General features: G+C 40.7%; 1 protein-coding gene across 3 annotated transcripts in view; it reads right to left on the reverse strand.

The window, feature by feature from the left end:
* Positions 1-13,141, reverse strand: part of FRY (FRY microtubule binding protein) — a 329,088-nt gene that overhangs the window by 104,087 nt on the left and 211,860 nt on the right. For all 3 annotated transcript variants that reach the window (XM_065901750.1, XM_065901751.1, XM_065901752.1), the window contains exons 18-20: positions 5,630-5,888; positions 3,871-4,053; positions 1,480-1,566 (exon numbers count right to left, since the gene is read on the reverse strand). In XM_065901750.1, the coding sequence (XP_065757822.1) occupies positions 1,480-1,566; positions 3,871-4,053; positions 5,630-5,888 (529 nt within the window). The remainder of the gene's footprint in view (positions 1-1,479; positions 1,567-3,870; positions 4,054-5,629; positions 5,889-13,141) is intronic.

The raw sequence follows: 13,141 nt of genomic DNA on the forward strand, positions 1-13,141 counted from the left end.
TGACCTGGTCACCCCAGCTCAAGATTTAGATTCTGATAAACACAGAACAAAATCACGTGAACAGAATATGATCTGAAGGTAAAGAAGATAAGTATATAAAACAATTAACACCTGATGGTCTTATTCAGTGTAAAAGCAATCTGAATTTCTAAACGAAGAGGTGATGGTGGTTGTTGTTTAGTCCCTAAGTTGTGTCCGACTGTGTGTGAACCCCTGGACTGTAGCTCACCAGGCTGCTCTGTCCATGGGATTCTCCAGGCAAGAACACTGGAGTGGGTTGCCATGTCCTTCTCCAGGGAATCTTCCCAGCTGAGGGATCAAACCCAGGTCTCCTGCACTGCAGGCAGTTATTTACCACTGAGCCACGAGGGAGGTAGCACTATTCTACTACTGTTCAGGTCTGCATTGCTTGGCTAATAGTTTTAGTAATTCCATTAGTTTTAGTAATTACTGTTAATATTACAACCACAAGCTAGAACAGGACTGCTAAAAATAGGAACCTCTGTTCAATTTCAGTTAGAAAAGCTCACAAATGCCTTTAGCGTTTATATTTATTTATAGCTCTTTGTCAAATATGCTTCTTTTCATTTATAATTATTTGCCTGGAATACACAAGGGGCATCAGCAATGTCATTTCTACAGATCCACTCTGCCTCCCTTCAGTTATTTAACTGAAATCAATCCAAGTCTAATTACTGTGCTATACTGATTTTTTAAAATCAAGTAATTAAAATCCATTTCAATTTCCCTTCTACTTGATCAGAAATTAAAAAGTTGCCAATATGCTCTTTAAAACAGAGACTGTCCAATAAGAATTAATTTAAAAAAATAAAATAAGACAAAGAATGTATTTGTGTAGCAGCATGTGTTAAGCTCTATTATGCTCAGATTCCAGATATGGTCAAATTCAGGCCCTAACATGCTGTGTAACTACGTCCTCATCGTTTTTGAGTTTCTATTCAAAAAAGGGAACAGCTGTGAAACCATCTTGTAAGCTGTAAAGCACCATACTAATACAGGCTATATAGAGCTTTAAGTGTAATAAATAAAACCAATAATTTTTTTAAAGGATCCTGAGCAATTTCAGAAGTTTCAATTTGCAAAATTTTTATCTATCTTCCTTAGACTCAAATTCTGTTTTAAATAATGTTTTTATTTATTTGGCTGTGTCAGGGTTTAGTTGCAGCATGTGGGATCTAATTCCCCAACCAGGATCCAATCTGTGCCCCCTGCATTGGGAACGCAGAGTCTTAGCCACTGGACCACGAGGGAAGTCTCACAAATTTTCTTTTAAATTTATCTGAAGGTCTCCAGAGCTAGTATCTAAAAAACTAAGTCTTGTTTCCCTAAGTACATCTGTGTCAGTTTATTAACCTGACATAAAGCCCCTACATGGCTTTTCCTCCATATCTCTTTTCCAGAGAGGCCCAGAGCTTATACTTAAGGATTATCAGCAAGCAGGATCAAATGTGTACTTACTGAATCCGAAACTGCGACATGAATAAAACTTTCGAGGATGGAAGAACTTAGCTGATCCATGACATCAATCATAGGTCTGTCATCGTCCTGTACAGAAGGGAGGAGATTACTCTCTGTGGGAAAATGAGCCCTTCCACCCTCCCCACTGCCTTTGTCCAGTACAAGAAGCAGAAGAGCTTGCAAGGTAGTGATAAGGGTTTTCTCACAGAAAAGTGAGTGCCAAGGTGTGAAAGGTAGTGAGTATAAAACTCCCTGTGGTTCTGAGTTTAGTCTTACAAGTTTCAGTGGAAGAAGATTTGAGCTACAATTTGACCTTGTACTGAAAACACACTTCAATTTCAAAAACTCATGTACATACAGTTATTGAGACTGGAATCTAAACCTCAGGATCACACCTTATTCGCTAAAGTGTTCAGGTCATCATTAATTTTAAGGAATGCAAAAGTCACAAGAGTATGCTTTGCCAGACCATGATAAGGCCACATACTTAAGTCACTGATCTGCAAAAACAACATTAACAGTTGATTGTGATTGAATTTCAGTCCCAAAGAAAGTGCACTGGAGACTGACTGCACCCTCTCTGTGGTCCCTATGTTGGGCACAGCTATTTGGTAAAAGAAGCAAATTGGAAAAAGGCACAAGAGAAAACATCTTACAGGAAATTCTTCTACGTGAATAGTGCATATACACATGAACATGTGTATATTTGCCATTCTTTAACATAGAGAGGCTCAGAAATATCAAATCATTTACTTAGAACACTTATAGGAAAGCTTCAGAATGTCCTCACTTGGAATGTCCTCATTCATACTCAGGTATGAATGAGAATGATTTCAAAAAAGTTGTGGCTGAAAAAAACAAACAAAAAAACAACCAAGCTTACAGATACAGAGAACAGACTAACTGGTTCCCAGGGGTTGGGGGAGGGGTGGCAAAATGGGAAAAGGAATAAAAGAGGTATAAACTTCTGGCTATAAAATCAATAAGTCACACAGATATAATATACAGCATGTCAACGAGAGTTAACTATAACATATCGCAAATTTTAAAGTTGCTAAGAGACAAGATCTTAAAATCTACCACAAGAAAAAAAAAATCCTGTAACCATGAGTGGTGATGGATGTTATTTACTTGTTGTGGTGAACATTTCACAATATAAACAACTATGGAATGCTGTACACTTGAAACAAATAAAGTTATATGTTGCTTGTATCTCAATAAAAAAACTTACACCAAAAAGACCAGCTGTGGCTGGTTAAAGAAAGTACCATATGAGAAGCATACTTAACACAGCTTGCTGAAGTAGCAAAGAACCTGGGCTTTAGAGGCATTTATAAACATGGCTTTCAATTCTAGCTCTGCCACATCCTAGCTGTTGATTTTAGGTATAGGCATTTAACCTCCCTAAACCTCACTCCAAGAATCTGTGCAATGGAAACAAAAACAGTATTGATTCTCAGGTTCTTGTGAGGTTATACCTGAGGTTATTCTCAGGTAATTATTAGCCTCACAATAATAATTATCATTATTACTATAAAAACTTAATGAAGGTTTATCAAAATCCATTCACTAGATCCCAAAGATGTCCTAAAACACATCAGAAAGCTTGCTGTAGAAATGTGAACAGAAAGAACTGGGATACACTGAAAATATTTTGTAAAGACAATGATCATTTTGAGGATCATGAAACCAAGATTAGTGATTAAAAACAAGAAAATGGAAAGTAGCATTTTTCTAAATAAGCATGTGAAGTATGTCCTTCTTTCATCAACTTATGGATAGGGTTTGGCCACATGTGCCGACAGGCAATGAACCTTAACTTTAGCCCTTAACCTAAACAAGGGCATAGAGCACTTGATCAAGTGCAGAAGAATGGCTGGTGACAATCATTAATTAATTAATTACTTAATCAGCTCATTTCTCTTGTCTCACGAGGACATGTTTTCCTGTGATGCCATTTTTGTACCACTATTGAGATTAAACAACTTTCAGTAAGCTAGGATGTTTGATACTTTGCTAATTCTAAATGGAATGCATTGTTTTCTCAAGTTCATTCTCTATTATAAATGTAATAACAACTTCTTAATTCTATGTACACTGAACATTATGAAAGAAAATGTTCTGTTACTGAATCATAAGATTCACTTCTTCCCAAAGCACCATCTCATAGAAAATCAGGAATGGTCTACTCTATTGCTCACAGAATATATAACTTAGTTCCTGCAGATCAAGAGTACGATTTCACAATTAAAAATCCATCCTCTTTCAAAAATTATTTGTTGACATCATGTGACATGAAAGTACATAAAACAGTAATGCATTCTTTACAGTTTTTAAACTTTGAAACTGTTGAAAGATATGAATTGGAAAATTCAGAAAAACAGTCCATACCTCAGGCTGACCCAGGGCAACAAATAAAGCTCGAATTTCCTTGAGTATTAAAACAGACAGTTTGCGTGTGGCCACCTGGAAACTGCAGAGTAAAACCAGGGCAAAACCTTCCACAGCATGGAGTACACTGCAGTGGGGACCTCGCTCCGACTGGATTCGATGGCTGGAGCCATTGGCAATTAGCTGTCGTGCAATGAAAAAAAAAATTCTGTGTTCAGGAAAACAACAGTGGAAGAAGTTGCCACTCTTCTATGTACGTCTGGCACATCTGACCTTGTAATACCAACATAAATCACATTGGCTCAGAACCAGACATGTCTATAAATTCATTATTATTCATGAAATATCACAGACCCCTTTTTGTTTTTAGACCACTTACTAACTTTGGAATACCATCAACCCTCTGGTAGTTCTAAAAAGGAATACCTTTTCAAAGGCTATTAGTAAGAATAAAACCCGCTTCCATCCACACCATTTGAAATGACCCTATATGTTTCAAGTGACTTAATTTGGTTTTACTTAAATTCTCTATAGTTAATTCTCTACTTTAGTTACTATTAAATTGAAGTTTCAAACATTGACATTCTAATCAGATTTGGTGATCTGTTTTCATGTTAGTTTTTAATCTGGGTTTTGCACGTTAACGAGAAGGGTTCTGAAAGTTCCCAAACCAAGTGAGTCTAAAACAAGAGCAAACAGACAATGGGGCAGATTCCACCTTCATTTCAAGCTTCCTTTTATAAGCATACGCAACCCTTGTTTTCTTCCTTGTCATCTTTTGGTGAGTGTAGGACACAAGGAAGGAGAAATGCCCTGAAACTCCTCTCTGAGGTCAGCCCATCTGGGATCTAAATATTCTCTTACTTCCTGAGCCTTGACATTCCTCAGACCCTCAGTTAAGCTCTTCTGCAGTCAGACAGTTCCTCTATGGGCTCATTGCCAATGCCAAGTCATGCTGCCTGGGTTCTCCTCTGATTACACTCTTCCTCAGTGTAAATGAGGAATGCTCTTCAAATGTTATCATTATTTTTTTACCATTCATTTTCGAGGCATGAAAGAATAAAGAAACCACAAGACTACTTTCTTCTCTGGATAGTGGAGAAAGCAACTAATTTGTGGCTGACTAGGGACAAAAGAAACTGGTGGGAAGCTAACTTTTATATATCCACATCTAACCCTATATCCATATTCATATCTATACCCATATATGCTCTAGATTCATATCCATATCTACCTCTATAATCCACTCCACCTCTATATTCATATGTCTTAGACTCATACCAATATCTATATCCATATCTGCTCTAGATTCATATCCATATCTAGACTCGTACACACATTCATATCCAGTTCTAAATCCTAATTCATACCCATATGCAGCTCTAGATCTATATGCATATCTAGATACATATCCATACCTAGATCCATCTCCACATCTATATCTAGATCCACATTCACCTCAATTATCTCTTCCCTATGGTCATCTGCTCTTACAAACAGTTTTTGAAACCTAATTCTCTGAAAGAAAACAATTTCTACTTTATAAATGCCTTGTTAATAAGTCTAACCTGATGTGACATAATCATGCCCTGAGTTTCTTGGTCACAGTTTAAGCAGATGGAAAAACTCAGGGTCACCCCTTGAAAGAAAGTTCCTAGGTAGCTGAAAATAAGAACCCTGAAGGTTCTTTGGGCTGCCACTTATATATATACGTACTCTGTAAAAGAACATCAATTAATGGGAAGAGGGTGAAAATTACCTCTGCATTTCTGATTTTGTTGGCCTGTTCGTAGACTTTTCCTTGTGTTTGTATGACCAATTTCCACTGGGTGAGCAGCTGGAGCAGGAGCTTGAGGGACGAATCAAGGAGTGTGTGATGCATGTCATTTACTTCCCGAAGCAGGAAGTTGGTGAAGCCAAATAGGACATCTTCCCTCCAGTCTGAGAAGTCAACAAGTAAACCCTGAAGAGAATTTTGGGCAATATGTCGCAGTTCATCATCCATATGAATAGAGAGCCTGTAAGATGAATAAAGACAATGACATCATTTATTAGTTTTTCTTCTATAGCTATAAAGGAACACATGTAAGGCTCTGCTTTTATCTGTGTCTGAAAATGGGTTACCCTCACCTAATATAGTATGACAGTTTTCACTCAGTTCCCCTAATGTTCACATCTTATGTAACCATGGCAGTTGATTAGAACTAAGATGTTAACATTGGTTTGATGCTATTAACTAAAATACAGATTTTATTCAGATTTCACCAGTTTTCCATTAATGTCCTTCCTGTTTCAGAATGCAATCCACGGTACCATGTTGCATTTAGCTGTACATACTTTTTAATATATTACTGACTATAAAATAAGCTATAACAGTATCAAAGCTTACCACTCTTCAAGATGGTACTGGAGAAACTAAGGGACTTATCCAGAAGTTGAGTGAAAATGAACAATTAAAAGTTAGGTCAGTTATCCTGAACTGGTTTTGCCTCAACCAAGGGATTTTTGGCAATGACTAGAGACATTACTGGTTGTCACAACTTGGGAGGGTGCTCCTGGTATCTGTGTAGAGGTAGAAGCCAAGGATGCTGCTAAACACTCTACAATGCACAGGACAATGCCTATCACAAGGAATTATCTGGCCTAAAATGCTGATATTCAACAGCTTATTCTATGATCAGTATTCCATGTTATGGCTATATCATAGTTTAATATTCACCCACTGAATGGCATAAGGATAGTTTCTGTGTTTTGATTAAAAGAAAGCAAGCTTCTATCAAAATTCATGTAAAATAAAATGCTGATAATGCCAAAGTTGAGAAATCTTGAGTTTGTCAACTGAAAAATAACAGTGTATTTGTGATTTAAGCTAGAATACAATAATATTAAATCTCAACATTGGTATGTGGCATTAGAGCTAACATCACGCTTTATAGATTTATTCATTCAATTACTTAATACGCACACATTTTTGAGGCCCTCCTGAGATTCAGCCCTTAGACTGGCTGTGTTTACTGGGTAGAGTGTTGGCTAGAGCAAGGCGTGAGACAGGCCTGGAGAGGGAACAGGGGCAGTTCGGTAGAGGGTCTGTGGGCCATCCAAGGAGATGACATAGCACTAAGAGGTTAAGCGTCTGATCACTGTCTTGCCTCTGTCACGCACAGCTATGTGACCATGTGCTAGTTGCTGAACCTCTCAGCGTCTGAGACTCAATCGGAAGATTGGGATAACAGCTGTACTTGTATCTCATAAGCCTGCTGTGAGCTTCTCTGAGAGGATTCACACACAGTGTTGAGCACCACACCACGCACAGAGTACATGTGAGCACCTGGTACGTGTGAGCTATTATTACTGGAAGAAAATGAACTGATTCTGAAAGTTACAGGGGGAAGGAACAGGATGAGGCTCACATCTGATAAAAAAAAGTCAGGCAGGAATACAGAGGGTGCCTTGAAGAAGTCACAAGACTGAGGGCAGAGACCATCTGGGAGGTCATTACATGAGTGACTCAGGCACCAGGTGGTGGGGGCCTGACCCAAGGAAGAGAAGATGCGAGGAAGGGAGAGATGGAGAGTGAAGATACCTAGGATATAGAATTTTCAGGGCTCAGCAGCCTGGAAGTGTTGAGTGTTCAAGAAGAAGGTGGCTGAGTCAACAGCTACCTTTAAGTAGAACATAATATCCTCAACCAATAGAAAAAGAAATTGTGAACCAGAGTGGTTAAGGAACTTTCGCAAAGTCCGGGATTCCAGCTCAGGACTTCTCATTTTTAGTCCAAAGCTTTCTCCACAAAACAGGTCTGGAACAGTTACATATTTTTGAATAGAGAGTAGTTCAAAAACTTGATATGGAATATCCATCTTATTCTCTAGAGCAGGGGTTCCCCAACTTCCGGGATCTAATGCCTGATGATCTGAGGTGGTGCTGATGTAATAATGATAGAAATAAAGTGCACAATACATGTAATGAGCTTGATTCATCCTGAAACCACCCCCTGCCCACTGCCTCGTCTGTGGAAAAATTGTCTTCCATGAAACTGATCCCTGGTGCCAAAAAAATTGGGGACCGCTGCTTTAGAACATGAAGCACACAAATTGGTCCAAATTTGACCAGATAACCAGGTGAGAGCTCATCCATAAGAAGGAAAGATGTATTTTCTGTTCTAAAAGCAAGTCAAGTTCTACAAAGATGCTGAGAAGGAAAAGCTAATTCTTTAGGGCAGACTTGCTATTAAGTGTGCAATTATCAAGCAGATCACAGTTGCTAAAAGAACACACAGAGGTCTTAAACCTGGGGCTTCTAATTAAGGACTAAGGCAGGACAACACAAACTTCCTTTGTATTTCAGTCCATTTCTGTTATAGAAACCAATCAGTTTGTGCTATTTTATTATATATAAGAAATCAGGTAAGCACATTTCTTTAGAGTCAAAGTCAAGAAAAAAGCCACGGCATGGTCCATTTAGATGAACCTTTTAAGAAGTTCCAGTACTTTCTGATTTCCCATGAGACTCACTGTACTCTTCATCTCACTTTGTCATCATCCACAATTTGCAATCTGGAATCTGTCTTCACTTTAAACTGACAGTGTGGGATCATAATAAGGACTCTGAGAGCCTGAAGTTGGTGCAGCCCTTGCTATTTTTGGTGGCCACTGCTCTTGAAATAACGGTATTCACATGCTTGACTGGTGAAAACACTCAAAAACGTTCCTGGAGTATGGACAGACAGGACCAGGGAGGGGAGAGAGCTTTGGGAATAAAAGGCCCAGTTGATAACAGAAGTGGAATGTTTGTGGAAGAAAAAGGTCCAGTGTCACGGAACTGAGATGGGGTGAAAATAACGCATCAAGGCAAGACTGAGTGGCAGTAGGTGAGAGAGAACAGGAAGAAGTTGCGAGAAGGGTTGGGGTCCCCCCACCCCTGCACCCCGTGCCGTTCCTTGGAGAGTCTGAGTATGGAGCTGCGTGATCACATACAACTGTTGCTGCTTCCACCCAGAACTTTCTCATTTTCACTTCTGTTAGATTTTCAACCAGATAATCACAGCATCATCTTGTGAAGCACATGGGATTGAATATTATAAAAGAGAAAGTGGGGAAAAGATTTTAGCTAACTCAAAAGGAAAAGAAGACTCAGAGGTAAACGAGAAAGATGCTCAGCCATCCTGAGGATGCAGGAGGTGCCGGAAGGCTCCTCTACTTGCAGCCTCCTGGTCTAGTGAGTGAGGAGCGGCCGAGGAGAGGGCGCCCCAAACCCCGGCAGGGCCATCCCACTGAGAAACCAGAAAAGGACGGGTTCTTGCCTGTAACATAAACACCTGTGATTACATAAATGACAGTCCTGTGAGAATCCGGAGGCTGCAACTGAGAGAGAAGAGAGATGTTTAGAGAAGGCAACTCAGGAAGTCTGACCAGCTTGGGGGACCTGAGGGAAAATTTCTAAGAAGCTGATCTGGTTTCCAGGAGCTGAAAATGGGGTCACGGGTATATGGTTCCACACAAGACCACCAACAGGGCTTGAAAGGACTCCACCATAATACAAGAGTCAAGCACACCCAAAAAACTGCTACTGCCAACATCAACTGCATGTGCCATCCCCTCGTCCCCCCTCCATTGGCAGCTGGCATGGGGTGCAGGGACCAGAGTGTCCTGATTCAACAGGTGGCCATGGCCAATGGTCCCGAGGCCCTGCCTGGAGTGATCCAGGTCAGGGGCGTAGTACGAGCACTGGGGCACTTACGCTGAGTAAGGATGTGGGTAAAGTGGGGAAACCCCAGAGCCTGAGCAAGGCCACCTTCTTCGTTGGTCAGACCAGACAAACAACTGAACCAAAAATACTTTCATAAAGGTGAGCTCCACTTCAGGTGGAGTCGGCTCAGTCGCTTTGAAGAGTTTTGCTGCTGGCGGTGCACTGGGAGTGATTGCAAATTCACAAACTACACCCAGAAGAAAAGCTCCATTAGGAAAGACAGCCTCCTTTCAACTCTGGCAGGACTGACCAAAGGTTATCAGGCATGTGAGGGACTGGCTGGTCTACAACATCACCAAGGGCAGAAGGGGAAGAACTGGTTGTGAAGGGAAAGCCCAGAGAAAGACAAGGGTTGCTAAGAGGAGCGACACGTGCTGACAAGTGGACTGTTAACCTCTGCAATGTTCACACCAGAAGCAGTGGAAATTTCCTCTCTAAGGTGTTAAGAGAACGAGCTTCCACTATTTACAGTGCTTTGAACTACATCTCAATTAAAATGCAGAAATAAGATGAAGTGGTCTAACAAGGACCTACTGTGTAGGCCTGGGAACTCTGGTCAATGTTATGTGGCAGTCTGTACTGGAGGGGGGCTCAAGGGAGAATGGAGACATGTATAATACATGTAACGTGTGGTTGAGTCTCTTCACTGTTCATCTGAAACTGTCACAAACATTGTCTGTTTATTGGCTATATTGTTTAGTTGCCAAGTCATGTCTGACTCTTTGCGATCCCATAGACTGCAGCCTGCCAGGCTCCTCTGTCCATGGGATTTCCCAGGCAAGAATACTGGAGTGAGTTGCCATTTCCTTCTCCATAATTGGCTATACCCCAGTACAAAATAAAAAGTTAAAAAATAGTAAGATAAAACTATAAAGTAAAAAAAAAAAATGATTAAGTGGTTTATTGAGGCAGTATGTGATTCAGTCTATAGTTCTCACCTGGCTACTCAAAACAGCCACCCTCTGCTATATACACACAGGCTAAAGAACCAACAATGAATGCTAAATTATAAGTATTTTTCGGATACCACCAAAGATTGTGGAACTGTGAATGCATGACCTCAAAGTTCTACCAACTGAAAAGAAACACTGCATAAAATGTGTTTGTCATTTTGCATAAAACCAATGACATCTGTCACTTCCATTCCATTTCAGGAAAACTCTATAAATTTGAGCAACTGACTTTTACTCTTCTGAAATTCAAGCTCCTTGTCTGAAAATAGGAATGAATGTTTGCCCACTTTCCTAACATCATGTATATGAAACTGCACTGTACATCGTGGCATAGTATGTTATTCAGATTTAAAGATACCTAAAAATAATAACTAACATTTGCTCAGAGCTTACTGTGTTTTAGCCCTGATGTTAAGCGATTTGTATGCATTGTTTAATTCTCATAAGCCTATTTCATATTTTTGAAAGGAAAGTCAGCAAACCCTGAATGCAACTAGAGTGCTACAACAGGAAGTGACAAAGGAGCTTGTGGACTGTTGGGTGGACAGGTTCTTCCTGTTGTCAAGGGCAGAGCAGGCAACATTCCGGAGGTGAAAGAGAAAAAAGATGGCAATTGCCAAGGAGAAGAGTAAGCTCCCCCTTCTTTGCTTGTAGCTCAGACAGTAAAGAATCCACCTGCAATGCAGGAGACCCGAGTTTGATCCCTAAGTTGGGAAGATCCCCTGGAGAAAGGAAAGGCTACCCATTCCAGTATTCTGGCCTGGAGAATTTAACGGACAGAGGAGCCTGGCGGGCTACAGCCCATGGAGTTGCAAAGAGTCGGACACGACTGAGCAACTAACACTTTCACTTTTCACTTTGCCTTGAACTGCTGGGAAGGGAGCCTCTGGAGGACAAATCCTTGAAACTCCTGTCACTAAAAACTGACACTTGCCATCTACCTCTACAAAGATCAAATTATGAGCCATTGCAGCTGCTGACCTTCAACACCTTCTGAAAGGAGCTCACGATGGAGATCAGGAATGAGGCACACTGTGCTCTGGGAAAAACTGGCAGAGCAGGCCTTCAGACAGTAAGATATTTTCAGGAGAAGATTTTATGAGCCTAATTCTTATATCTCCTCATATCTGGAAAAGCACGAGAATCCATCATGGTGACATGTGCTCCTCATGAATAGCAGCTGCCTTCAGGAGACTAGCAGAAACCTTCTGCAAAAAATATATGCTTGATGTCATGTATTTCCCCTTCACTGAAATCACATATATACTTGGCCTTCCCCCGACCTCTTTGGAGCAGTTTCTCAGAGCTATCTGAAATGCTGTCTCCCAGGCTACAGCCCTTACTTTGCCCCCAATAAAACCTAACACAACTTTCACACCGTATCAGTATATATATTCAGTTGACACTCATTCAGAGAACTGAGCTGTGAGAGGCAGCAGAGCCTGCATGAAAGTTGGTTTTATTTTGCCGATTATGAAGCAAACGAAGTTTTTCTCTGGTAAAAATGTACCATGGATGTGACCACGAGACTGTCTGAATTTAAAGGGCTCACACCTTTTTGACAAGACCATGTCAGAAGCCAACTGAATCCAAATGTGACTGGATTGTAGGGGAATAAAGTGAGGGAAGGTTTGGAACTCACATTAACTGCTCTTCAGCTCCTTCACTTCTGTCCTGTGACCTTCTGGAGAGCTGAAGGAGACCGTTTTCTCACAGGTTAATGGACCCAGTGTGAGGACCAGCTCTCTGAGTTATCCTTCCCCTGAGAGAATGGCCTCCAGCTTCTTCTGAAGCTTATGAAAAAGGCCTCTTCACAGGCTTCCCATATAAGTCCAGTCCTCTTCTCGACTTTGCCCTGAGACTTGAACTCTCAAGAATATTTATTTGTTCTTTCCGCTCATAAAAACAGGACCCATTGCTTTGGGCTTTGTAAGAATGTACACAATAATAAACACGATACACTATAAATAGCACTGTCATTCCAACCACATTTGACAGAATTCCCTCCTGACATGCCAGGCACAGAGGGTCTGCAGGCCCAGGCGCCTTTGGAGGGGGCTATCAAGGTGATTCCAGAGGTAAGAGTCTCCCACTCAGATTTACAGCTAAAGAGCACTAGAGATGTTACCAAAAGGCTGCATGACATTTAAAAACTTAGCATGTCAAAGGGCTTAGTTATATAATCATCACCAATTAGAAAGTCACTGAAATAAGTGAACTTTGCTTCTATTTCACTTTAACTGATAACTGTTTTTACCCTGTTGACATTTTCTTTCAGATTAACCAAGTGCTGCCAGGTCTTCTGTCTTTCAGGCCTCTCAACAGGCTTGTGAGAAAAGACAGGCTAAGGGGTTAAATAGTTTTGTCTAGATCACTTGGCTAGTCAAATGACAAAGCAGAGAAGCAAAATTCAAGATTTCCCAAGGGAATCAGTATTGCTCTTATTTCGGGGCACCTCCCCCAAAACTTTCAAGATGCTGGCTCCTCATTCTCTTGGACAGAGGAGCCTGACGGGCTACAGTTCATGAGGTCACAAAGAGTCAGACACAAGTTCAGTTGAACCTGAGTGG

This window comes from Muntiacus reevesi, chromosome 11 (genome assembly GCF_963930625.1).
Source record: "Muntiacus reevesi chromosome 11, mMunRee1.1, whole genome shotgun sequence".
Taxonomy (NCBI): Eukaryota; Metazoa; Chordata; class Mammalia; order Artiodactyla; family Cervidae; genus Muntiacus; species Muntiacus reevesi.